The 24,501-nt window shown below is 42.9% G+C and overlaps 2 protein-coding genes across 2 annotated transcripts in view; both read right to left on the minus strand.

The window, feature by feature from the left end:
* Window positions 1-6,989: 6,989 nt before the first annotated feature.
* LOC126382478 (E3 ubiquitin-protein ligase Rnf220-like) overlaps window positions 6,990-24,501 on the minus strand; it is a 163,993-nt gene continuing 146,481 nt past the window's right edge. The window contains exon 3 of the mRNA XM_050032363.1: window positions 6,990-8,227. Within this exon, the coding sequence (XP_049888320.1) occupies window positions 6,990-7,652 (663 nt within the window). The 5' untranslated portion in view covers window positions 7,653-8,227. The remainder of the gene's footprint in view (window positions 8,228-24,501) is intronic.
* LOC126382479 (putative nuclease HARBI1) overlaps window positions 21,926-24,501 on the minus strand; it is a 92,126-nt gene continuing 89,550 nt past the window's right edge. Inside the window, exon 3 of the mRNA XM_050032364.1 lies at window positions 21,926-22,199. Coding sequence (XP_049888321.1) covers window positions 21,926-22,199 — 274 coding nt within the window. The remainder of the gene's footprint in view (window positions 22,200-24,501) is intronic.

A 24,501-nucleotide genomic window follows, 5' to 3' on the forward strand; every position in this document is an offset into this window, starting at 1 on the left:
TGAGAGAGAAAGGGAGGGGACTGGCTTGAAAGAGAGATGGAAAGAGAATTTTCCAATGACTATTTCATTTTAAAAAATAAACGTTTCTAAGAGCAAAAGAGAAACATGAAGTCACAATACATAGAAACCAAAAGCCATCATGACCCTGTATATGTGGACTGTATGGATCAGATGCATGAAGGCTGGTATTGACAGGGAAACAGACACACACTCCTCACCCTGGGGGAGCTGCCAGAAGGGCAGAAGGGCGCACACTTGGGGGTAAACAAAGCCACCACAAGTAGGACAGTATACCCGATGTGTGTGTGGGTGAGTGTGTGTGTGGCACTCTGTGGAGACTGACAGGGAGGCAACATGAGAGGGACAAGCCTTTTAACATCTGGCTAAGCACTGACAGGAAGACACACACACACACACACAAACACGCACACACACAGGCGGGCAGGCAGGCGAGTCCCAGTCCTAATTATTAGAACACTCTTACTTAACTTAACCCTGCCACTAGACCGTGACAGGCAGAGATGGAAGGGGAGGAGGGAGAGGTGGAGGAGGGCAGATTTTTGTGAGGACAAGGAGAAGGATGAGCGTTGTGTCTCCTTGGCTGATTTTTTAACTCCTTGCATGCCATGACAGGGAGAGAAAGGACTGGAGAGGGTGGAAAATGAATGCATTAAAAAAGACATTAACAGTCAAATATTGCCTCTTCTGAAAACATCAGAACCCCACACACATCAGTTTGATTGACAGGTGGTTTGTGGGAAGTGCGGTGAAGAAATCCCAAAGTAATGACTGCTTAGCACTAAAGATGGAAACAAAATTCAAAACAGAATCTGCTTGCCATCCATCAACATCAGTATCACTATCATCCATCTTCCCCTTGTGAGAACTCCCAGTTTATTTTTCTACACTTTTTTTTAGCTGCAACAATTTGGACCACGTCTTCCCCAGGAAGAAACAACACACGTGACATTTGCTTTGAGGAACAGGGAAAAAAAGACAAACAAAGAGAGAAGGCAACACCAAAAAAAGAACAGAATAAAGGCGAAGAGGAAGATGAAGAGGAGGCCTCTCGCTGTGTGTTTTAACAGCTGTGTGTGATGCACTCTGTTAAATGTTAAAACTGTAAATAGAAAGCAGTCTCCAGGCAAGTTTCGACTTCTAGTTTGTTGGATGGTAACTATTTTTTTTACAAGATGTCATCAGCTCAGGTCGAAAGAGGCACATTGTGTCAGTGCATTGACGCTAACAATTTTAAAGTAAGCACAATAAGTGTGATCCTAAACAAATTCAGCAATACCTACCTGTCTGTGGTGAGCTGTCTTAAGAATTCCTTTGCTTTTATGTCAGTCAGGCAGATGGGATCTGCATTTCAGCTAAACATCTCACCATCCTCCCTCTTTCCTTCTCTCCTTCCTTCCCACAACCTTTTTTTTCTTATTGCTTTTATCCTTTCTTTTATCTCACCCCCTCCCTCCCGTCCTCCCTCATATGTTCCTTCCCCTCTCTCTGAGCTTAAAGAATTTCTTTCCTGGCCAGCGTTTTCTGTTTCTTTTTTTCAGTTGTACATTTGTCTTCTTGTTGACTTTTTTCTAAGTCTTATTTTCTCATATTTAATGTCTTTCTTAACGTGTGCGTCAAAGAATGAAAACAAGGGCGAAAAGCAGTGGAAGAAGGGAAGATGAGGAAGCTGGGTGAGGCATTCAGGGTCAGGTTCAGTGTAAATCTCTCAGCCTTGTAAATGTGCAGAGCAGAGAGAATGTAAACAAACAGACTACAGCTGTCACACATTCATATGGGGAGATGCGCATACCCACACATACACACACACAAGGGAAAGGAGGGAGGAAGTGATGGAGGGATGGAAAATTGATGGAGAGATGGTAATAGAGGACAAAAGATAAGTAAGAGGCAGAGGAAAAACAAAGACGATGGAACGTGCTGAAGCACAAACACGCACAAAGCCTCACATTGACATTTCGTGCAAAAACATCAAATCCCTTTCACAAACAAACAAGTGCACTACGAAGGGGGGGATTGTGTCATTTGTCAACATTCCCATTAATTCCAATCACACATCCCATAATTTCCCTTCCACTCTTCTACTGTATAGCACAAAACCCTCCTCCACTTAGTACCCCTTCAGTCTGTGCTTAAACCTTACAATGTGAATACAGTAAATGCTAATAGCTTTTACAATAATATGACATGCATAGTCCTCTTAAGGCATGATGGGGCCTTTATGTGCAGGTTTAGCGGCTGACAGGTTAGCGGGTTTAGTTAACAGCCAACGTGCCTGCTGGTGCAGTGGGAGGATTTGGGAGGGCTTAGCACAGAGTAGGCCACTGTTGCTTGGAGTGGCATGCGGCGGGCTTGAAAGAATTGCATGCAGGGAAGTTAGGGTTGTAGGGTTTTTCTTTTTTTTCAAGTTGTGTTAATATCATTCTTGTTTTAGTGTGAAACAAAGAAGAAAGGATCCCCTTCACACCTGGGATTAACTAGCATGACAGATGATTGGATTGTAATCGGATAGAAGTAAAACAGATCCGAGATTTAATGGATGAATGCAAGAAAGGTGGAGAAGTCGAGGTATTTAGAATCTGCATCACATTTAAGATGTGGTCAGCCAAATCTGTTTTCTGCAACTGCATTGCATGACGTGGAGTTTCAGGACAGGTGTTAAAGGTTCTGTATGCAACACTTAGAGCATTAATAGTGCAACAAACGGCTGTTTGCTATGTAGAGATATAGTGAAGTAAAGGTGTTCTGACCAAAGAATAAAGTCACGCTACATCTGTGTGTGTTATATTTTGAGCTTCTCTGTGGTTTGATTTAAGCTGGTCTGGCCGTGAATGCATATTAGAACATGTGTGTCTCCCAACTCATCGCCACCGCTTTGCACTGTACTGGTTACCGCTGATATTGGAATGATGGCATCAAGGAAGCTAAGAGCCCACTCTTCCAGTTCCGCCAGATTGACATCGCTAGTTCTGTCAGCACTGTTCCATTGTTAAGCACAGTTCATGGAGTTAGCAACATTAGCTACTAGCCGCCAGCTAAGCCACTTTCATGTTAAGAACCTTGTCCAGACAACTAATACCCTAATATCATATCAAGCCCTTTAAGGCCCTGATATACTGATGGATTCTGACTGGACTATTTATACGACTTTGGGTATCTGCATACAACAGTATCGCCAGTCAAGAGTGTCATTATTGGATGATTCTGCAAAACCCAAGATTACATTCAATTGCAAATTTCCACTTTCTGCAATATCTACCATGGCAACTACCAGGGACAAATTCTTGGCCCTATGCATAAACAGTCTCTGTGGGCCCCCTGCCCTTCCTCTCTTGATCCATGTCTCTCTTACGCATTTGATTTTTTTTCCCCTTTCCCTTTGCTTTCTTTGTTTCTTGTATTTTTTGGAACTTTTTCAGAATTTTCCCTTTTTAGGGAAAGACATGGGAGTGTACGGTGGTGCTCCAGCAGCATAAGCAGTCACTCAATCGGCTCTAGCTGCGTTTAGAGACAAATCCTAGTGCAGGGGCAGACTGAACAATTTTGTGCCTTTAAGGGATGAGATCGACCTCAAAGAGCCTCTACTTTTTTTATACAAAATTAAATCTTTCAACCAGTTTTTATGCCACTTTTATTTTAGTTATGGCACTAATAACAAACCAAACTTTTCACTCCAGGATTTTCAAAGGCCCCCTTCCCACTGGGGCCCTGGGTAATTAGTCACACTTTCTTCTCCCATTATGACGCCCCTGGCAACTAACATATTAAACTCCTTTCTGGCTAAATGAGACAGAGAAAGACAGGCACTTTTTAACTGCTATAAGTGCTTTTATTTAGTGTTAATAATGTGTGTCTGTCTATGTTTAAAATGTATATGTTTTGTACACAGGTCTGTCTTGAATAGGAGATTCTGTTCAATGAGACTACATGTTTAAACAACAGATTTAAAAAAAAAAAGGCTGGAGAGTCTGTGGTTACGGCTAATGGTCTAGTCACTCCAAGGTGCTCCAAAAGTCACACGATGACACCTACACTATCTCCATAATGATTGAGCAAGGGCAAGCTCCATTTCCTGATGAAGACCTAAGACCACGTTTGAAAGCTCTACAAAAAGTACCTTGAGTTAAGCGTATTTTGTCAAAACCCCAGACATGATTGGAGAAGACTTAGAAGAGTAGTAACAGTTGCATTGTATCTGTAGTTGATGCATAGCAACTAATAAGCAAACGTGACATGTACAAAACACCATATCATAATCACTCATTTCTTTTTATTTTATTAATTTAGTAGGGAGATATCAGAATTAAGATACTGATTTACTGCCATAAATGGATTCAAAGTCTATAACCCAGACTTAAATCTACAATGTCATGCTCGCCCTGGATGTGTCTTTGTGAGTTAAACCACGTAGCCTATAAAACATAGTGTAACAAACTTAAAATATACTAAAGATATTGAGAATCGAAGTTTTGGAAATCAGTGAAACCCAGTGCAGTAGTTTTAATTAATTGTTTGCCATCACATACATTTTCAGACTCCTGCCAATAAGATGCAGCATCTCTGTATGACACTGTATGATACCAAGCATTATAAACCTCTTTTCACTGTGAGATTTCTGAGGGGTATATGTGTGAAGAACCGAGAAGACTGCTAGTTAGCTAATGTGTGTGTGAAGCAGTGAGAGCGCTGTTCTCATGGGATTGTACCAAAGTGTTGTTTGTTCTTTTACGCCTCCACTGGATAGCCAAAACCAGTGAAGGAGAACCCATAATTCTTTGCTGTAAGCAGTGCCTCTGCACATCCAATTGCATTAGAAGCCTATGGTAGAGGTGGAGGCTACTTGTGCCAAGATTTAACCTGATTAGATACAGATTCAGCCGTTCCAAAAGACGGCACAGGAGCCCTGTACCCATCTCCTTTTTCTATTTCTGGCCTCAGTCTTAGTGCTCACAAATGTGTAGTGATAACAGGGCACAAACACATTTGTCTTGAGCAAGGCACTTTGCCAGTACCACAGTAGCTTTCGCACAAATCCGCCACAAACAGAAAATGTGTATTTCAAATGCACGTGAAAAAGGTCTTATCAGCAGTCTAATGAGACGACGATGGGATCCAATTCCATAGCTGAGTTGTCATTTCTTTCTTTCTCGTTTCTCTTTGTTCTTCTTCCTTTCCCTTTCTCACTTTATGAGCTCTTTGATATCTTCCTCCTCCTTCTCATTCCTCCCCAACCAGCCACCGGGTGTCATTTTCCCAATTTCCTTCTCTCCATTCCTTCCTTCATCCCTCTCTTTCTCACCCTCTCCGTCTCTCCTGCGGTGGTCTTTTTATCGGATCAGTCTCAGGTCGTCGCCTCTGTCTCTCATGTGTTCCATCAAGGATGCATCCCTCAAACACACACACGCACACACACACACACACACACACACAGGGTCTCCTTCTTCCACAAGAGGTGGAGGAGAAATGAATGAAAGAATATAGAAGTAAAGACAAAAAAATTTAAGAAAGGAGAGAGAGAATGACGAAGAACAGAAAGACTTTCTCTTTGAGTTAAATTATACACTACAGGCACATCTCTGTCTGTCTGTCTCCTAATTTGTCACTGAGATCCGATGCAGCTTGTTGACATGTGTAGGAGATGTCGGTGCTCATGCTGAGAGCTGTTTGTGTGTCTGGAAGAGTGTCTGTGTGTTTGTGCTTGGAGCTCTTACAACCCCTTTCCCACCTCCCATTTATTACACACACACACACACACACACACACACACATGGCTTGCCAAGGTTTTGGGTATGTGGGTAAATCTTTTGGCAACATGGCTGCCAGCGTGGAGCTATGATGAATGCTGATGGCAAAGAGCATGGCCGGTCTCTGAACCAGTCACTCACACACACAAATGCACACACACACAAACACTAATCAGATTCCCAGTGCATGAGGGCCAAATGGCATCCTTCCACTGGTGAATGCTAATGTGACCAGTGGAGCTTGTGGGCTTGTGAAACAAGGATAGGGAGAGCCAGGAGAGATGATGACAACAGAACATAGATGGGATTGTTTATTGGCGTGTGTGATGCTAGAGTGTAAAAATTTGCATTCTTTTACAAATTGCAGCAAGTTGTACTTTGGTTTTAATTTGAGAGTCAGAATTAGATTTGGCTGTGTGTGTGTTTATGTGTCTTGCTGTATAGGTTTTGGCATGTGTCTTCTCCAGTTTTAATTATAACAAATGTCTGTAGAATAATCTTCAAATATGGTGAATTGGGTTGTTCTAACAGTTTTGGTAAAATGTGGTATGAGTATTAGAAGGGTGACACTGAAAATCCTGCGCACATTGTGCTTTTAGGAGTGTGTCTTATACATATTGGAGACCATACATCTGTGCAACCACTTGTAATAAACTGAAAGAAATTGCACAATGAGAAATTGTTGTGGTGACTGATGTGGTGTGTTCCTTTATTTCACCACAATGTAATACTGTACAATTTACTTACTTACAACTTAATACTTTGTATTATTGTAAGTGCATATTGGGGATGATTTGTGTTTGCACTAGAAAGGAATAATTACAACAATAATGTGTAAGTCTATGTAGTTTGAGTGTTGTGTAAATGTGTGCTTATGTGAACACATTATAAAATGTCTTCCAACAGCTTGTCTTCATATAACTTACAAGCATACTTCCATACAGAGGGGTGACAAATTTGTATGTAAGAACAGGTGGTGGAGAGCACTGTCTAACATTTTGCTCCAAAGTCTTCCAAAGGTGTTTGTTTAATTAGGTTGAGATGTGGCAAGTGCAAAGACCATAGGATATGATTCCCATTTTTGTCATACTCTTGAAATCATTTCGTGACCCTTTGTGCCCTGTACTGTAATGTTTCCATTTTTACCTATTATTTGTCACCCATCTGCATGCACACTTCATTGTGGTTCTAGTTTCCCTGAGTACAATGTAGAACATTAATGAATATTTACTCACAGCGCTCTATGCGGTCCTCAGGGCTGGAGGAAGTCTCTCGATCAGACAGGAGGCCTGACACAGCGAAGATCTTTTTCCCACTGTCCTCCACTGCTTTCAAGGCGCTGCTGGGCGAGCCTCCGGGAGGGATCTGGGCACCGCCAAAGTCGTACTCTTTCCCCTCTGCGTCAGAGTACCGCAGGTGAGGTGAAGCATCTGCGTCCAGGCAGCCTTTGAGGCGCTTGGCTGGGGTGAAAGCAGACTGATACCCGCCTGGTGCTCCGTCCCGATCTTCTGGAGGTGAGGCGAAAGGCCTGAAGGCGCCAACGCCGCTGTGATTTAGCATGCTGATTGGCGAGCAGTCCAGGTTAGGTGGGGCAAACTGATGATGGAGGTGAAGGAGGGACGGAGGGAAATCCCTGTTGGGAAATCCTGGTGGAACTGCACCTTGGCGGTGGTACATTGATGCAAAAGTGTAAGAACCATTGTTGAATGGCAAATGTACATCTTTCTCAACAGATACTGGGACGCCAAAAGGACGTGGCTGCTGGCAGGGAATTGAGGCATCGCGAGAGGCTTCAGCGGTGGAGGCCAGGACCATGAGGGCCGGGGAGGCCAGGGGATTGGGCAGGTAGGAGGAGCTCTCCATCTTGAAGGCTGCCCTGTGGAGATCCATGTCTGGACAAAAGGAAGAGGTCGTAAGGATTTTAGGGGGAGGAGGAGATGATTCCTCCTCAATAAAATGTGAGCCTGTTCAAGACCCTTGGAGAGGGTCAGAGGAAGTGAGGGAATCTAGGGTGGACACTTAAGGGTTTTGGCTTTTTGAAGAAAGGGGCTCCTAAAAAGGTTTCTAAGGGAGGAGAGTATTCTTTAAGAAATTAAAGGGTGTCAGCAATTGTAAGTTCAGGTTAGCCTGAATTCAATTCATCTCTCCTTAGTGGAGCTAACGTGACTTAATCTGTCTCCAGCCAAATTCACTTGAGCTCAGTTCAGTCCAGATCATTCCGTGCCAGGTAAGTGCCGTTGGGTATGTTCAGTCCTTTACAGACTTCACAGTTTGGACAACTTCAGTCCTGGTGATAAATACAATAAATGGTCAAGATAACATTTGTCCTCCTGGGTAATAAGAAGTAAGAGCCTCCCTCTTGGAGAGTTTGCTGGACGCGTTGTGGAAGCCGAATGGTCCGGGGAGGGGGGGTGGACATCCGCAGATCGTCAAAGCTGGTTCCTCATCGTCATGTGGTCGCCAAACTGAAGAGATACAAAACACAAGCATTAGTTTCAGGAAAACAACTTAACAAGTTTACAATATTTTCCTGAAAAAGGTCATCTTGGCGGTCTAAGCAAGTTGTTGTGATGCAAGTCACAAGAACAGCTCTCTCACCTGTTCTGCCAAGTTTACCATACTGTACAAAGTGACCTCTCAACTGAGCTTCACCCTTGCACCCATGTGATGGGAAAAGATAATTACACCTTCCTCCAGATCATTTTTTTTAGATGACTTGTGGTTAGATGACACTTGTCCTTTGACAGATTTGCCCCTCACAGATTCTGTGAGGCATCCCTGAAAAGATTTTATTCGTGCCGACTAAAGTGCTTAAAATCAGCTCTCTTAACATCCATAATAAAAATTCTAATCCCTCTGTGCAACTTTTCACATTTATCTTAGACTTCCTCATCTTTTCTTAATGATAGGTACTTTCAGAGACAAGAGGTGTGCTGCTTTTTCAGCAGACAAAGATCAGTGTCTTGACCTCAATCTGTATGTAATGGAAAGGCTGGAAGCTGAGTGGAAAATTTTTAATAAAGAAGCGTCTGGAAGCCAAGGCTTGAAGTCAAAACCTTTGGGGACAGAGTGTTCTTAAGCGGACACTGTTGTTGAAGCCACAAATTCAGAAACCTCTTGGGAAAAAGTGTCCTCAAGTTGACACTGTTGATCAAATCCTGTAAATCCCTGCCCTTTGACAAAAAGCCAAGAACTATTTCAAACCCCAAACTTCTCCCACTCCCACCCCCCTTTTCCTCCTGCTCTTTAAAAAACTTCTCCAAACTGTTTCCACATCACATCTTTCCATTCCGATCTCTACAGCCCTCCACGTCTCATCTCTTTCCAAATGTCCCCTCCTTGTCCTCCATCCTCCTAATCTGTCCATCTCCCCCTCCTCCTCTTCCTCTTCTCTCCATCCTCATCTCCTCCTCTCATCTCCCTAGCGCTATCTCTCCTCCCTCCCTCCTCCATCTTAGATCTCAGTCTAAGCCGCTTAGTCCTACCATCTTCCAGGATCTTATTGGACCAGAACCACTTGTCTTAAGATAAGGACACACACGCACGTACACACATTTCAACCACACACACACATCTGATAAGAGGCTATGTGGCTCAATGTTCAGCTTGACACCCGACTCGGTGGGGCGAACACACTCCACACTCTTGCAGGCTATGCTACCCTCTCTCCTATCTCTCTATCTAACCACTTTTAATTCCCCAATTTTTACTATCTGTCCTCCCTTTCTTTTTACATCTCTCCTGTCAATCTCTTCTCCTCTCATCCCTCCATCTCTCCCTCCCTCCCCCGTCACTCCCGCCTCTTCTCCCTTGGGTGATTCAGATGGGTGATATCATATCAGACCTCTCCATCTGCCATCCACGAGCCAGAGGAAATCTGACTGAGTGAATAAATTAGCCGTACTTGACCTCATGACCCCCCCGGCATCCGTGGCAACAGACTAGAATCCTCCCTCCCGGGGATTAGATTGGAACATGCGATTGGCCGGTCGAAGGAACGCAGAGGCAGCCGATGAAACGACAAAATAACATTTCAGAGATTTTTATCCCCAAAGGGCAATTTGAAGGTGGCTGGCATGTTAAGTGCCCAATATGTTAAAGATTTAGAGTAGGTGAAGATGTGCTTGTCGTACATAAGTGATTGTGGGATTTTGTGCAGCGTTGTGGATGAAAAAAAAAAAAAATCAGATCAGCTTACACGCAAATAGGTTATCAGGAGTAATTTTACCTCATTTTATTAAATCAGATAAAATTAAATGCCATTTGATAAAAAAAAAAAAAACATTAGTTATATTATCATAAAAGTCACCGCTGCCATCAAAAAAATCCAACACCAGTGTGACTTGAAAAGGTCAAACGCGAAGTCATGTGCACACATACATAAACACACAACAAACACAAACTCACACAGTATCAAGTAGCGGCCCAGCCCGCTCTAGACGAGCTTCAAAGCTGCGTTGACTACCAGCCAACATCAAAGGAGAAACTCCCTGGGAAATGAAAGGAGAAAATCTTTTATAGCTATCAGCTGTCCACAACACTCATTCAAATCAATTTCCAAACCTGATCTCAGCTTTGGCATGCTCCCCCCACCTCCCACACACACACACAAAGATACACACACACCAACTACTGCCAAGAGGGAGGAGAGGGCCCAGAGACAGAGAGAGATGAGGAGATGTGAGATGTTTTACATTACCGCAAATGTACAGTAGACTACTGTGGAGTGTTGAGAACGGCTTACGCTAACACGCCTCTCTGGTCTGGACAGATGCCACAGAGTCACATTACACGCCTCTCTTCCTCCTCCTCTACCACCTCCTCTTTTCACCCTCTCCTCCCTACCTACCGCAATCCATCCTGGAAATAGCACCTTGAAAGTGTAGCCATGACAAAAACTCCTGTCTTTCTTTCTCGCCATCCCTTTCTCCGTCTGTCAGCTTACTCCCTCTCCTCTTCTCCCTCTCTGTCTTTCTCACTTTCTCGGCCGGCGTCCTCTCTCTGTTCGCACTGTGTATCAGATCACGCTTTCTCCTGTATAACCTCTAAAGTAGGAGTGTGTCTGAGGTGTTGATAGCGAGGTAATACACTGATAAGTACCGGGATATTTCAATTTTATTATCATTACCCAGCAGGCCGAGGGGGCGGCGAGTGAAGGGCCGCCAACGTGAAGCAGCCAATCCAATAAGAGGACACTGGATATTCCCTTACAGGCCACAAGGGAGAGGAGAGTAAAGGAGAGGCTAGGAAACAAGGAGAGGAGAAGGGAGGAAACAAGAGGGGACGAGAGGAAACAAGGGGAAAGGATGGGAGAAAAGGAGAGGGGAGGAAAGAAGGAGGGGACAGGAGAGAAAATGAAACAAGAGAAGAGGAGGGAATATGAGGGGAGAGGAAACAAGAGGAGATGAGAGGAATCAAGAGATGAGATGAAATGAGGAGAAACAACAGAGGAGAGACATGAGATGAGATGAGATGAGATGAAACAACAGAGGAGGTGAGAGGAGAGGAAACAAGAAAAGAGATGAGAGAGAGGAGGAAACAAAACAAGATATATGAGGTGAGGAAAGGAGGAAAGAAGAAAAGGAAAGGAGAAAAGGAAAGGAGAAAAGGAAAGGAGAGGGTGTGATATCAGAGTAAAAGGGTACAAATCTCATCTCCCTGGGTGACTGACACAAGCTGGTTGCCTTCTGGCCTGCTGCTCTTGTGTGCACACATGTGAAAACACACACACACACACACACACACACACACACACACACACACACACACACACACACACACGTGTATGTGATGAGGCCTCTGGAGAATGATAGCAGAGAGTCCTTCAGCTGGCTCCCATCGTTTTATTTCTGTATTTGCTTTTGTATGGATGCTTTCACAGGTAATTTATAATAAATTCCACCTCCACTTGTAATATCGCAGTGAGAGAAGTGCCATAAAGCTTCTAAAAGTCAACCATGTTTTTCACCTTATCTCTAAAACAACAATCATAATTCCAAATGACATGCACCTATGCATATCATCAATATCCAAGTGCAATTACATCTAACGCACACACGCATAATGTCAGTCGGTTGCCACTTACAATCCCATTTGCCACTGAGGGATAGCACCCACACATTGTCTGTATACACGGGTATATATGCATTTTATAATAGAAAATGTCACAGGGGAACATTTACCGCGCTGTCATAATTTGATTACAGTGTGCAAGAATGATACAGCTGTCGGCGCGATATTAAATACAAACAGCGAGGACGGCTTTTCACGTCAAATCTGCACTTTAAGTGACAATGTCATGCCAGTCTGCAAAATTGCAGTGTCAACAACAATGTGCTTTAACATCATTCTGCGGGGGAATTTCACTCAGGAAATATGAGCTGTTGGGGGGGGGGGGGGGGGGGGGGGGGGGCGGAGGGGAAAGCACAAGATNGGGGGGGGGGGGGGGGGGGGGGGGGGGGGGGGGGGGGGCTGCAGGAGAAGTCACAGATTCTATGTGAAATAATTTGTAAATGTGGTCATAAACATTATTATTATTCTTTAAGAATGATGGGAGGATGTTATTTGCTTGTTGGAGAGCTCAGAGAGAAAAGTTTAGGCATTGAAGACATTTTGTTGGCGGTATTACGGATATAAATATCACTTAAAGAATGGTGATGGCTTCCAAATAAGGTTAATTTGTAACAGGATCAAATGTTTAATCAGTTGCACAGTCTCTGTCTTCCACATGTTTCAGTGATTCCCTTCTTTGGAGGACAGAAACATAAGCAGCTGTGAGTGTCAGGATCAAAAAAGTGAAAGGGAAAATGGGATCCAAATAACTACACTGGTGACAAAGAGCCCCCGTCTTATCGAAGCCTTCCTTTTTGTTGACTGGTTGGAAATAAATATTTTTCTTGCATGGCTGCTTTGAGTGTGTAACCAACGCTTTTGCTGTTCCAACACGGTGCTGAAACTTGTCAGATCGAGTTTTCCAGTGTGTCTGCTGAGTTTTGGAGAGGAACGAAAAGGAATCCAATTTTTGTTATAAAAATGTCTTGTCGACTGTGACTGGTGTGTGTGCGCGCACGTCCGTGTGTGTGTGTGTGTGTGTGTGTGTGTGAGACTGTTGAGACTGTCGGGAAGTAAAGCAGCTGAAGTTGATTTTTTCTCTTTTTTTCTAATGGAGACATAGAGAAAAGCAGTCAAAACCGCAGGCCTGTCTAAATGTCTGTGTGTGTGTGTGTGTGTGTGTGTGTGTGTACACTTCCCGGTCCATGGTTATATTTAGAGATTGTTGACAAGCGTGAAAGTGCCACTCTTACATTTTATACATTTTATGCCAGTCTTACATTCTCTCTGCTGAACACACACACACAATCACTCACACACACCAGATCAGGTAAAGACAATTTGGAGACGTTGAAGAATAAAACACTCTGAAAAACACAGCATAATATGACATGATGCATCATGGAACTAAACTGACCTAAGTGCATGGAAAACTGTGTAAGTACATGCTTCCATACTTGAATTTGGTATTTAATAAGCAGCAATTTAAAGTATGAAGTGTAAAAGAGAAACAAAACTCTCCAGAGAACAAAATGTTCGTGTCCAAAAGCCCTGAAGCTCCAGTTAAAATTTACAGCCTCTAAAGTCTGCCCTCAGCCACTGTAATGCTTGTACTCTATACTCCTGTCTCGCTGTTCTTCACCCTACCCCACATCTTAATCTAAGGTAATTACAGAACTGTACCACCCAAAAATCAACCATATAAACATTTACAGGAAACTACCAACCTCTTGGAAGATCAACAAAGCACATTATGCTAATACAGGTGCCATATTTTGAAGTTGAAAAAATAAATATCATTGGGAAAAATTAACATAAAAAATACATCTTTAATCTATGTATCTCATGAAATAAGGCCTTGCTTAAAGTTTGGTGACAGAACATTTTCTGGATAATTCAGTGAGACTTTTCTCTAAAAACACACACAAAAAGTATATAATCAAAAGCCTTGTTTTATTTTCTTGGACTGTTCTTTTCTTTGAAATGGCAAAAACTATATTTTCAAGTAAACCGGACCATTGTGAAAACTCATTTCCCCAGAATAAAGACAAAGCAAGCACTGCTACTTAAAACACTGCTGTCACATATAAAACATCTGCCATCATGACACACACATAGAGAGGAACAGAGAAAACCGCCTGTCTGTGCAATGTGTGTGTGTGTGTGTGTGTGTGTGTGTGTGTGTGACCTGCACACAGGTCCACTCTGTATTCCAGGCAGACCGCGGTGTTTGTGCTTGTGCTTCAGCAGGTGTGTGTGTGTGTATCTGCGTGTGTGTTTGCTGATGTCCGAAGCAACAGTCGATACTATTGAAATCTACTCATTCATGTCTGGCCATGAGGCAAAGCTCAAATGTCCTTGTGAATAAGAATCACACCCATTTATCTCTCCACTCTCTCTTTCTCTCTCTCATATTATTTGTCCTTGTCTTTCTTTTCAGCTGTAAAACCGTAATTTTGCTTCCAAATGTCTTTCAAATATCCAATCTCATGTTTCTCTCTTCTTGTCTTTCTCCTTCTGTCTTCCGCCTCTCTGATATGAAATCCGTAACCAGGTTATTCGCGTCAGTCAACAGCTGCTGCAGTTAACAGGAGATATATGCATCCGCAGTGAAAAAAATATTACGGTAAGATTTGATCATATACCGACACACACATCATCCTGAGGTGCATAATGGCACTTGGGCAATATTCAGCAACAAAATCAATAAGGATTGGACAAGCTTGTGCAAGTGAACATACAAGCTTTGTGCAGCAGTCAACTAACAACAAATATATTTTGGAGAATGTGTTACCTAACAGACTAAATGTGTGTTTTTTGAGTGCAGGAAAAAAAGAAGAGGGACATCTTTCTTTCCCAGACATTCATGTGACATTCATGCAACGCTCCTGAGAAAAAAAAAAGGCAATAGGATTTACTTCTCAAATAATCCTTTGTGATTTCAGAGACAGAGTCATGGCCGGTAGACAAAAATCATTCTGGAAGTCGGCCCTGACCTGTGGCAGGGATTTCTATTCATGGCAGCACCAGTGAGGCCCAGTTCAGCGGGGCCAGCTAATTCCTGGTACAGACAAGGCTAAATGGGAAAAGCACAACATTCCATTGCTCATAGATTACCATCTCCAAAGTGTATTTCTGGATCACTGGTAAACCAAATCTAAGTATCTATTTTTTTTTCCTTTTTTGTTTCCCTGAAATGATGTAAAAAACACTTCCTTTGACATATTTGGCAGCTGTCAGGTGCAGCATTACCGGCTTGTATTGTGGACAGTGCCAAGTACAGAATTTAGAAGCATTTTGAGCAGTTTATCTGATCAAATAGTCCAAATTTATAACAACTAATAATCACACAAAACAGTTTGAAATTATTTCACATTGCTTAATATCTAACAGAGGACAAAATGATTTAATAAAATACCCTCTCATGTGCTTGATTATGCTGCAATTGATATGGACGCCTGGTACTGCAACGGAAACCAGAAAAGATGTACACTCAAAATCTGACAATCTACCTCATATTTAACTGTTTCTGTTGAAGCTTCAACAATTCTTGCTTTTCAGAGATGAGGTACGCACTCACAAAAATCTTCCAAGCCTGACATATGACACCAGTGTCTCTCTGCTGACCGACAGGTGACGGAGCTCGCTATCTGTCCTGCAGGAGTGTGACAGAGTGCGTGTGTGGCATCAGCCGCGCTGCTATGACTCTTTATTGCTGTGCTGCGCCGGCGTGTACAACAGCAGCCACTAATCTAGCTGGCTGGCAGGCAGACAGGCGGCTGGCTGGCTGGCCGGTTTGTACTCCGGGCTGCATGCAAGTGCAAGCCAATTAGCTCAAGTTTAACAAGGAAAAAGTGTTGCCAGGTACACTGTTTTCACCCACAGATCCTGCAGTAATAATCCACTATTGTAGAGTTAATAATGATAATAAGAACAATGGGAAATGTCTTTGATGCATGCCGGGAAATGATCAGCTCTGCTCTGCATGGAGGCCAAAGGTCAGAGATACAAAGCAGCAGAATTGGAGCTCAAGGGGATTTACGAGGATGCTCTACCAACAATCAAACCTTTATGTTAACTTCTCAAAAAGCAACCAAGCATACAATGTGAATATCAAACTGCTTGTGTGTGAGCATGCAGATGCGTAAGGGTGTGTGTTCCTGCAGTTATGTGTGTGTATTCAAACATCGGCTGGTTGGATCAGGCCGCCTGTATCAGTCTCCAGCCTGGATGCCCAGCTGGCTGCACGGAGAAAAATGATAAGTAGGACTACACAAATACTGCCTGTCTGCAATCGATGGACGCAAATGCACCAACAGTGTCTTCTGGGGAGGTGTGAGAGGGAGGGGGGGGTGAATATTAGCTTATTTTCCAAGCAGGGAGCTTGTGATCCGGCTCACGGTGTAATTGACGAATGGGGGGGGAAACCTGAGAGAGATATGATGTGGCGGTGGGGGCAAAGGTGGGGGCAGAGAGAGGGGGATAGACACAGAGGGAAAGAGACACGGAGCAACATGGAGAATAGAAAGTATCTGACATCCGACACAACTCCTCTCCCCCCCATTAGGCTAATTCTTTGACTTTCTCTTGTTGCCGATAGCGTCTCCAAGTGATATTTCCCCCTATAACGGCATTACCAGTGGCTGCCTTTTCCAATGCAATCAAACCATTAAACACAGTGCTGCATCCCCTACATGGAGTGATTTCCTTCCAATAGAAAATGACTGGACATGAGCTACTCCCCTTTCCTGTCATCAATAAAAGGAATAATTGGGTGTGCATGCATATTTGCAGGGAGAGAATTATTATTTGTTCAGTTTGTTAGATATAAGCATCTTAGTAATATTGATGCCAAGATTTTTTTTTGCATTTCCACATATTTTCTAAAATATGACAAGAAAATAAGATACTCAGTACAATTTAAAATGTCTCCTACAGACAGAAATATATGGAGAAATATCACTTTTTGATAAAACAATAAAATACAGCATTATTTTCCTAAAGACATGCAAAAATAAGGAGAATAATTCCTATAGATATTGGACATGAAAGTGACGGTGTGTGAAAAATGCAAATTAAAACTTTTGATCCAAGTTCAAACACGGAATATTAGACAAATCAATCAAAATCGCCCCAAAACACACGCTGCGTTGCGGACAGGCTGCAATTTCCACTAAAGAAAAAATAAAAAAAACCATTTGGTTGCTTTGATAAGCCAGACAGCCCTACAATATCCATCCATTAAATGATCGCATCCGGCTCTTCGCACTTAATTATGGTGATTATAACCGCGATAACGAGACAACAATAACACAAAGTTTTAAGATGCAGACCGCGCAGGACGCATTTTCTCTCCAAGGGGGCCCGCTCTCGTGTCTGCGTGTTCAAACACTTGTTATTTACCGGCGACGCGTTTATTTCAATTACCGTCTGCATGTCAAATTAGCTCTCGTATGTGGTGTTTATTAGCACAACAAAAATAATAAAACACACACAGAGGAGGGGGGAGGGAGGGGGGAGGAGATGGAGGGAAAGGAGGAGGAGGGAGGGAGGGAGGATGGAGAAGTGGAGAAGGAGTTGGTTCTGCTTTTAATAAAGAATGAGGAATTAGTGCATATTGATAGGACTTAATAGACCGAGGGGGGTCATCAAACTAGTCGCGACTGAGCGATCCATGGTTAATTTACTATCAGTGTCATGTTATGGGAGAGAGAAGAGGGGAGAGATGAGGTGTTAATGCGCGCGTCGTGACGCATTAATATTCCCAAATATGAGAAGTGGAATACAAATGCAGGGTTAGATATGTGTTCGGACAGAGACGAAAATATTCAGGAGGGTAAAACAGGTGGCAGCAACAAAAGTTACATATATTTTTATTCCCTCAGAGGCGGTAAATAAAAAACTTGGCGAGCAGAATTCCACTCCCACATTTAAGACAAAAAATTATACTTTTAATTTTCTAATAACCTCCTCATCTGATGAATATGATTTTAAAGCTGCGCACCAGCCACTTAATGATCGTCCACGCCGCCTAAAAGTGAGAGTGAACTGGTTTCCTGATAATTACGCAGGCGGGAGGATTTTTTTTTGGTTGCTGTTGTTTCGGATGTGGCGCTTCTTCGGGGCCAAATTAAAATAAACTTCTCTCCCTGCGGCCATCGATCCAGCACAGAGGTGTGAAATGGACATTAATTTTCGTTCACTTCTCGCTGCGCAAAGGAGGGGAGCAAGAGAGATCAATGGCGAGCAATAACAGCTGACTGCTGAGAGAGAGAAAGAAGGGGGGAGGAAGGGGGGGAGAGAGAGATTCGAAAACGCTGACAAATAAATCATCTTTTGCTACTTTTCCTCCAACCTCGACACTTTTTTTTCCTTTTTCGCCTACAGAATATTCCTATGGGAAGGGTGGAGAGAGACACTGAGATGGAGATGAGGCCTAAATGAGTGGGTAAGAAAAGCACGTTCTCAGACTTTATATTTAAAATCAAGGCTTTTACATTGAATTTGGTGGAGAAAACATACACGCAGAATTACTCATACAGGTCCGTTTTGTGTTGTTTCACTCGAAAATAATTTCATTCATAATATGCTTTAAAGCAGGCATCATTATGTGTGATTTATATCCCACGGCTCCGAGGCATAGTCTCGGAGTTAATACCAAACAGACTGTAACGCGCATAAAATCTTACAATTAAAACACCCAAAAGTTTCAATCAAAATCCGACTTCCATAGAAACATATCAATAAAAACATAAGGCTTTGTGGCGCCTTCAAATGTGGACGGGAAATAAGCGGCGGCCTGTAAATCACTGATCAGAAACCTGAAGCAGGATAATAATAAAATGACAGAAACTGAGACGGTGGTGCATCGCTCTGGGTGACAGCTACACCACCAAACACGATTAAATTGACCAAGTTTATAATCATTTGTATATGGAAAAGAGGCAGCTTTAATTTGTGTAAATAACATTTAACATAGGACTATTCAAATTGGTTGTTTAAATAGATTTTTAAACTTAATATCAAGCACTGTAACTGAAATCAATCTGTCAAATCGCTCTGAATTTCTCATTAACATATAATTAAAAACAAGAATTTTGAGGTATTTTAATTAAGCATTAGTTAAAAATGAAATAAAGCTCCTTTCTGCATTAAATTAATTTTCAAAATTATTCATTTAATAAATGCATTTACTGGTAGGAATGGGCTGTGTACCACAGGCTTTAATGGAGAAATGACATCTCTATTTTCTTTATCAGTAAATTGTATTAATGAGGAATGTGCAAACTTTCCCCCGCATCGGAAACAAACTACCATATATCTGCTGTATATGATGCCATTTAACATGTTGAAAATATTGTTTCTGTAACATCTCTCCTCTCCTGCCCAGTTTCCCATGTTTAAAAGATAATTATTGCTCGCTAATGTGAGTGCTTGAGAAATGAAAAGGCTCGGCTGGTCGTTACAAGTCAGGGCTGGTTGATCTGACAATCAATAAAATCAATTTGAAGGAATTCATCACGCTGGGTTCACTGGATCTGGATGTGGAGTTTGTGATTTTTCAGGAACTATAATTCAATCTGCACAGTGCGGTGAGTTCAATGACCCGCCTCGGGCGCACCTTCGCTCCAAAAGTGTGTTTTTACGCGCTATTTATTGCTGGCAGGGAGAGGACTTTTCAACTTGGAAATTACTACTAATAGGTCTGCTGCATTTTTCCCACACTACTAATTTTATTATTCCCTGTTCTGAGTGTTGCGGCTTTGTGCGGCAGTGCGCGTTGATCCGGGCGCGTACGCGACAGCTCACTTGTTTGCTTCAGTGGGGTCGCTCCTTTTTACCAAACGGTATGGATGTGATTATGTCAAGGCGGGCACACACGCAGAGAAATGAAGGAGGGAGCTCAAATTAGTGAAAAATGCCTTCGACTATAAAAGATCAGAAGTTTTCTGCCTAACTGACAAAAAAAAATCAATCTCATCAACGCTTTAATGGTCTGCGCCTGTCACTCTCAATAAAAACTTTAAATTACTGCATTAAAAAACAGCAAATAATTAAAAGTCTCTCATCAAGCCTGCAGTATGAAATCATTAGCAGGAACAACAAAAAAAATAAAAACACAACGCCCTTTATACAAGCGAGCCGTTTCCCCCAAAAAACATGATTAAAATATTTTTAAAAACTCGAGTTATGCTAAAAGTAATAATCCTGTCTTCCCGATGTGACATGTTAAATGCCGAAAATGCAAGTGAAAAATGAGTGCTGTATCCGGTAACACCGACGCAGCAGCAGCGGGACCTGGCGCTTGTGGGAAGCCGATTTTGGCTCACTGTGCTCGGCCACGAAGCTGGAAGGCCCCCGGGACTTCCTCTGGCTGGGCGCTGCTTATTTAGGGGGAGGATGTAAATTATAGTGGCTCCCTAGTTAACAGGTGTTTCCCAACTGTGTGTAGGCCTGTGTGTGTGCGTGCGTGTGTTCGTGCGCGCGCGTGCTATGCAGTGAGTCGCCTTTCTTTTTTGAATTGAAGCCGTCTGTTTCTCTTTGAGAGAAACTGAGAATAATTTGTTGCGCATTTGAGGACTTGTATTCACACACGCCCAGAGAGGAGGATTTTCTGTACAAACACTTCTCTCTTTTTTCCGTCCTGTTTCTGATTTTATTCCTTTTCCACAATGTTTTATTAATTTTATTTTATTTTTTGTTTTAATTGCAACAATCACATTTGGTTGAATAATAATTAAAGTTTAAAATCTGTGATTAAACGCAAATTCGTTACTAACGATTAGTGATTCCATTATGACGGTATGGTTCTGGTCCGGGAGTCCTTTACATATTTCTATCTATGTTGGTCACTCATTTAAATCAGGCTCATCAAAGGCTTTACTGGACCCCAAATAACGGGGCCAATACGCGGCAGTTTAAACTATACGTCCTCATGACTGTGAGCGACCTGGTGCTGAAAAGCAACTCTAACTTTCACTAAAAGCAAAGCAGCGACATAATGACCCAGTGAGCTACAAAGACGGATATCTCCCACAACTTCTACTCAACTTTTAAATACATAAAATCACAGCAGGCCTGCTGAATAAAGTCCATTATTGAGGATCTAGCCGGTAATGATGGTAAAAGATCTCAGGAGCTCTGCAGCGATAATAAAGATTAAGGTTTCTCTGGCAGAATTTGATTGTATTTTTAATTACTTTACTGCGAGGATGAGAACAATTAAATTATCTAATCATTAATTCTGAGGACACAGCCCGCCTTCATCTAAAGCACTGCATTGACACAATCAATATTTAGAGTTGTAAAAAGTTGAAATATTGGTTGCAATGTGTGGCCGTGCAGCACTTGTAATGTATAATATATGGTGATGGTTATGTATGCGTAATGGCATTGACACGCGCACTGTGCTAAACAATTCAAGTGTTTTCAAGAAAACACTTGAATTGTTTGGGAACCTTGAATATGCACGCACACACACCTAGAGAGTCATAAGCAGATATGGACGTACACGCGCACACGCGTGAAAGTCCGTGTCCAAACGGAGACAGACCGTTCCGTGACTTTTTCTATTTATTTATTTTTTTACGCGTGGAAACGCCGCCGCGCGCAGCGACCAAAGCGCACAGTGGCAGAGAAAGTTTATTGAAACGACTCGAAATCCGCTTCCAAAACACAGAGAAGCGGCGGAACGCGAAAAAGGCGTGGAAACACAAACTGTATGAGCTTCAAACCCAACAACAACAACAAAAAGACAGTCAGTGTTACTCACCTCGCCGTGGTAGAATCCGCGTCTTCTGCAGACGACTCCTCGGTTTCCGGCTTCTTTTTTTATCCTCACAACAAACCGAAAACTTTTCTGCGGAGTGGGAATATCAGTAGCAGTGGCCCTTCTGGCTCTTGCGCAGCAGCACCGGAGATAACGGGAGGCGCTTTGTGGAAGCAAAAGTAGTTAACACCTCCCTGTTAGGTTACCAAAGCGCAGCCAGAGAGGAGGACAGAGAGAGCGAGGGAGAGAGAAAGAGGCTGACTTTCCACAAACACAGTGTAAAGTGGGTATCAATAGCGCAATCGCGCGTGCAGCCCCTCCGCTGAAACACCGAGAGGGACGATCAGTGAGAGGAAAGAGGAGTGAAGCCGGTGAGGGAGCGCAGGATCGCAGAGACGGTGGCAGGCAGTGGTGGTGGTGGTTGTGTGAGGGGAGGGGGGGTGGGGGTCTCACAGTGCTCAGCAGCGACGTGTGTGAGGCTGGAGCTGGGCTGCGCGAGGCTGAGCGGGGAGTGTGGGGGTGGATGAGGAGGGAGGGGAGGAGGGAGGGGTGTCCAGGGTCCAGAGCGCTCCGAGGTGCAGTGCTGCCGCGCAGCGCTCGGGTCGCTCATTGACTGACTGACAGACACACAGACACAACACCCCTCTGCCTTTTCCTTGTGTCAAAACAATATACTTTTATATAATAATCATTACTTCTTAATCTTTTCAGTGGGAGCTTTTTTTCTCCACCTGGCCATCAAAATGATCACACACTCTTCCCAAACAGAGGACTGCGCTCTTTCTCGCCTTCACAAAATCTGGATCACTCAGCCCCCCCCCCCCCGTGACAGATCAGGGAGCCGGACAGTGTTAATATCTTACATTTGTCTCAATCTTTTGCAAGATAAAAACAGCTGACGATATTTCTGACGTGACAAAGTCAACTTTACCAAAAGGTGTCTTTCTTCTTCTAGTTTCACAAAATTAAAATCACGAGGAAGTTAAAGTGTGAGAGGATGGATTTAGTTTGTTGGATTTCGAGTGTCCGTGTGCATGTGTGGACAGTGTTTCTCAACACCCCCCAACCCCTCTGCCTCTCCCCTCTGTCTGCTGTGTCGTTCCCCTGGGTGATTTCCACTGCGCTTTGTGCGCAAAGTGAATGAATTATCCCCCTCCTCTCTGTCTCCCTCTCTCTCTTTCTCTGCATTGGAGAGACTGCTTGCCATAAAGCCAATGAAGTCCACCTCTTAACAAAAAGAGGTGGACTACCAGACACTCTTATAAAGTGCGCACTAGAGACTCAAGTTAGTGAGACAGAGGGAAGTTCACTAAACCGACAGTCCTGGCATCGATCAAAAAAAAGCAAAAAAAAAAGCAAATTTCTAAGACATTTACATTTACAAATGAAGTATGTGCACTTAATGGCAAAAGTCGAGCCAAATACAGTGGGATATTTTGTTGTGTAAAATTCCCCCAATTCAGCTGAGGAAATATTGTTTTGGAACTGATCTTGGGTCATTTTTACAGAAATGATCTCTGGCATCTGTGATTGTTGTAATCAATGTATCTTTTTTGCGTTTCCTTTCTCTCCATTCAAATTTGGACATCACTAAACTAATCACTGTAGTACTTTCCCATAACCAGAAACAAAGCACCAACAGCTCTATTATGCACATACCCTTTCGACCATCACTGCAACAAACTGACAGAGTTAATCATAGGAAAATAATGAGGCAAAGCTAATTTATGGTACAAACACAAGTTTTAGCCCAACTATCAGCCCTGGGATATTACACATGATTTGCGGGGGAAAGTGTGTATGCACGCTGTAGGACAGTGTGGTCCGACTGAAGGAGAATGAGAGAGACAGGGAGAGGAGAAGTCCCTTGTCTTCCTCTCCACTACACCCCCCTGCTGGCCACATATGGAACTGAGCAACATTACTAACAGCTTCAGACGAACTTTCTCTCCTGCTGTAACTCACTTTGGGTCACTGACAATTTCATTTTCATGGTTTGATTCAAACTGGGCACTAAAAAGGCAAAAAGCAGGTAAAGAAAATGTGACCTAAAGTTTTTACAGTCCAGCAAATAAATCACTTTGGATTATCAGAAAATTCACAGGTCTTAGACACAAAAGAACATGAGGTAAAGACTTGTGGTATATCACAGGGTGCATGGGTTGAAAATGTCCACCTAACAGCATTATACTGTGAAAGACAGGGCACTTAGTGGGAATAAATATATAGTTTTGGATTCTCCTGAAACTAATGACACACTCAGCTAAACTGGACAATAACAGTATGGATGATTTTCACAGATGCAGAGGATATGATAATTGTTTCTGAATTGTTATTTGCCCTAACATTTATCCCTCTGTAGATCTCAAGTGCCAAAACAACTGATTCTATCAACTATCTGACCAAAAATGCGGCCCCCCACAAACAGTTCATCATACACAGTGTTTGATGGGTTTCTAATGAAACTTTGAACTCAATTCACGTGATAATACAACAATGTTTTAGGTAACAAAAGCGTGGGAAAAGTGAAGAGGGTTGTGTGTGTGTGTGGTCTCCATACACATGAGGGGCAGTAGCAGCGGTAGCAGTGCCATTAGTGGTGTGTTGTCTTGCTAATAGGCTCAGTTTGGAGTCAATGGGCTGACCGAGGAAGAGGACCATCCATGTATTAGATCCCTCTCCATTCAAAGTCTAATGCCACTCTTTAGTCCCACCCTCTGATGTTTTTAAATGCTGCCTCTGTGTGTATTGACTAGGAAGCACTTTGATAGCACCTGTTGCACTGCTGAGGCATCTGCACTGCTTCTTTGCCCCCACTCTGGAGCAAAGGCACTCCACATGCAGATATCAGAGGCGTAAGGGATACTGTGAATGTGTGTAAGGACATAAGATATACATTTTTAAGGCGGAGTCACCTTA

This window comes from Epinephelus moara, chromosome 21 (genome assembly GCF_006386435.1).
Source record: "Epinephelus moara isolate mb chromosome 21, YSFRI_EMoa_1.0, whole genome shotgun sequence".
Taxonomy (NCBI): Eukaryota; Metazoa; Chordata; class Actinopteri; order Perciformes; family Serranidae; genus Epinephelus; species Epinephelus moara.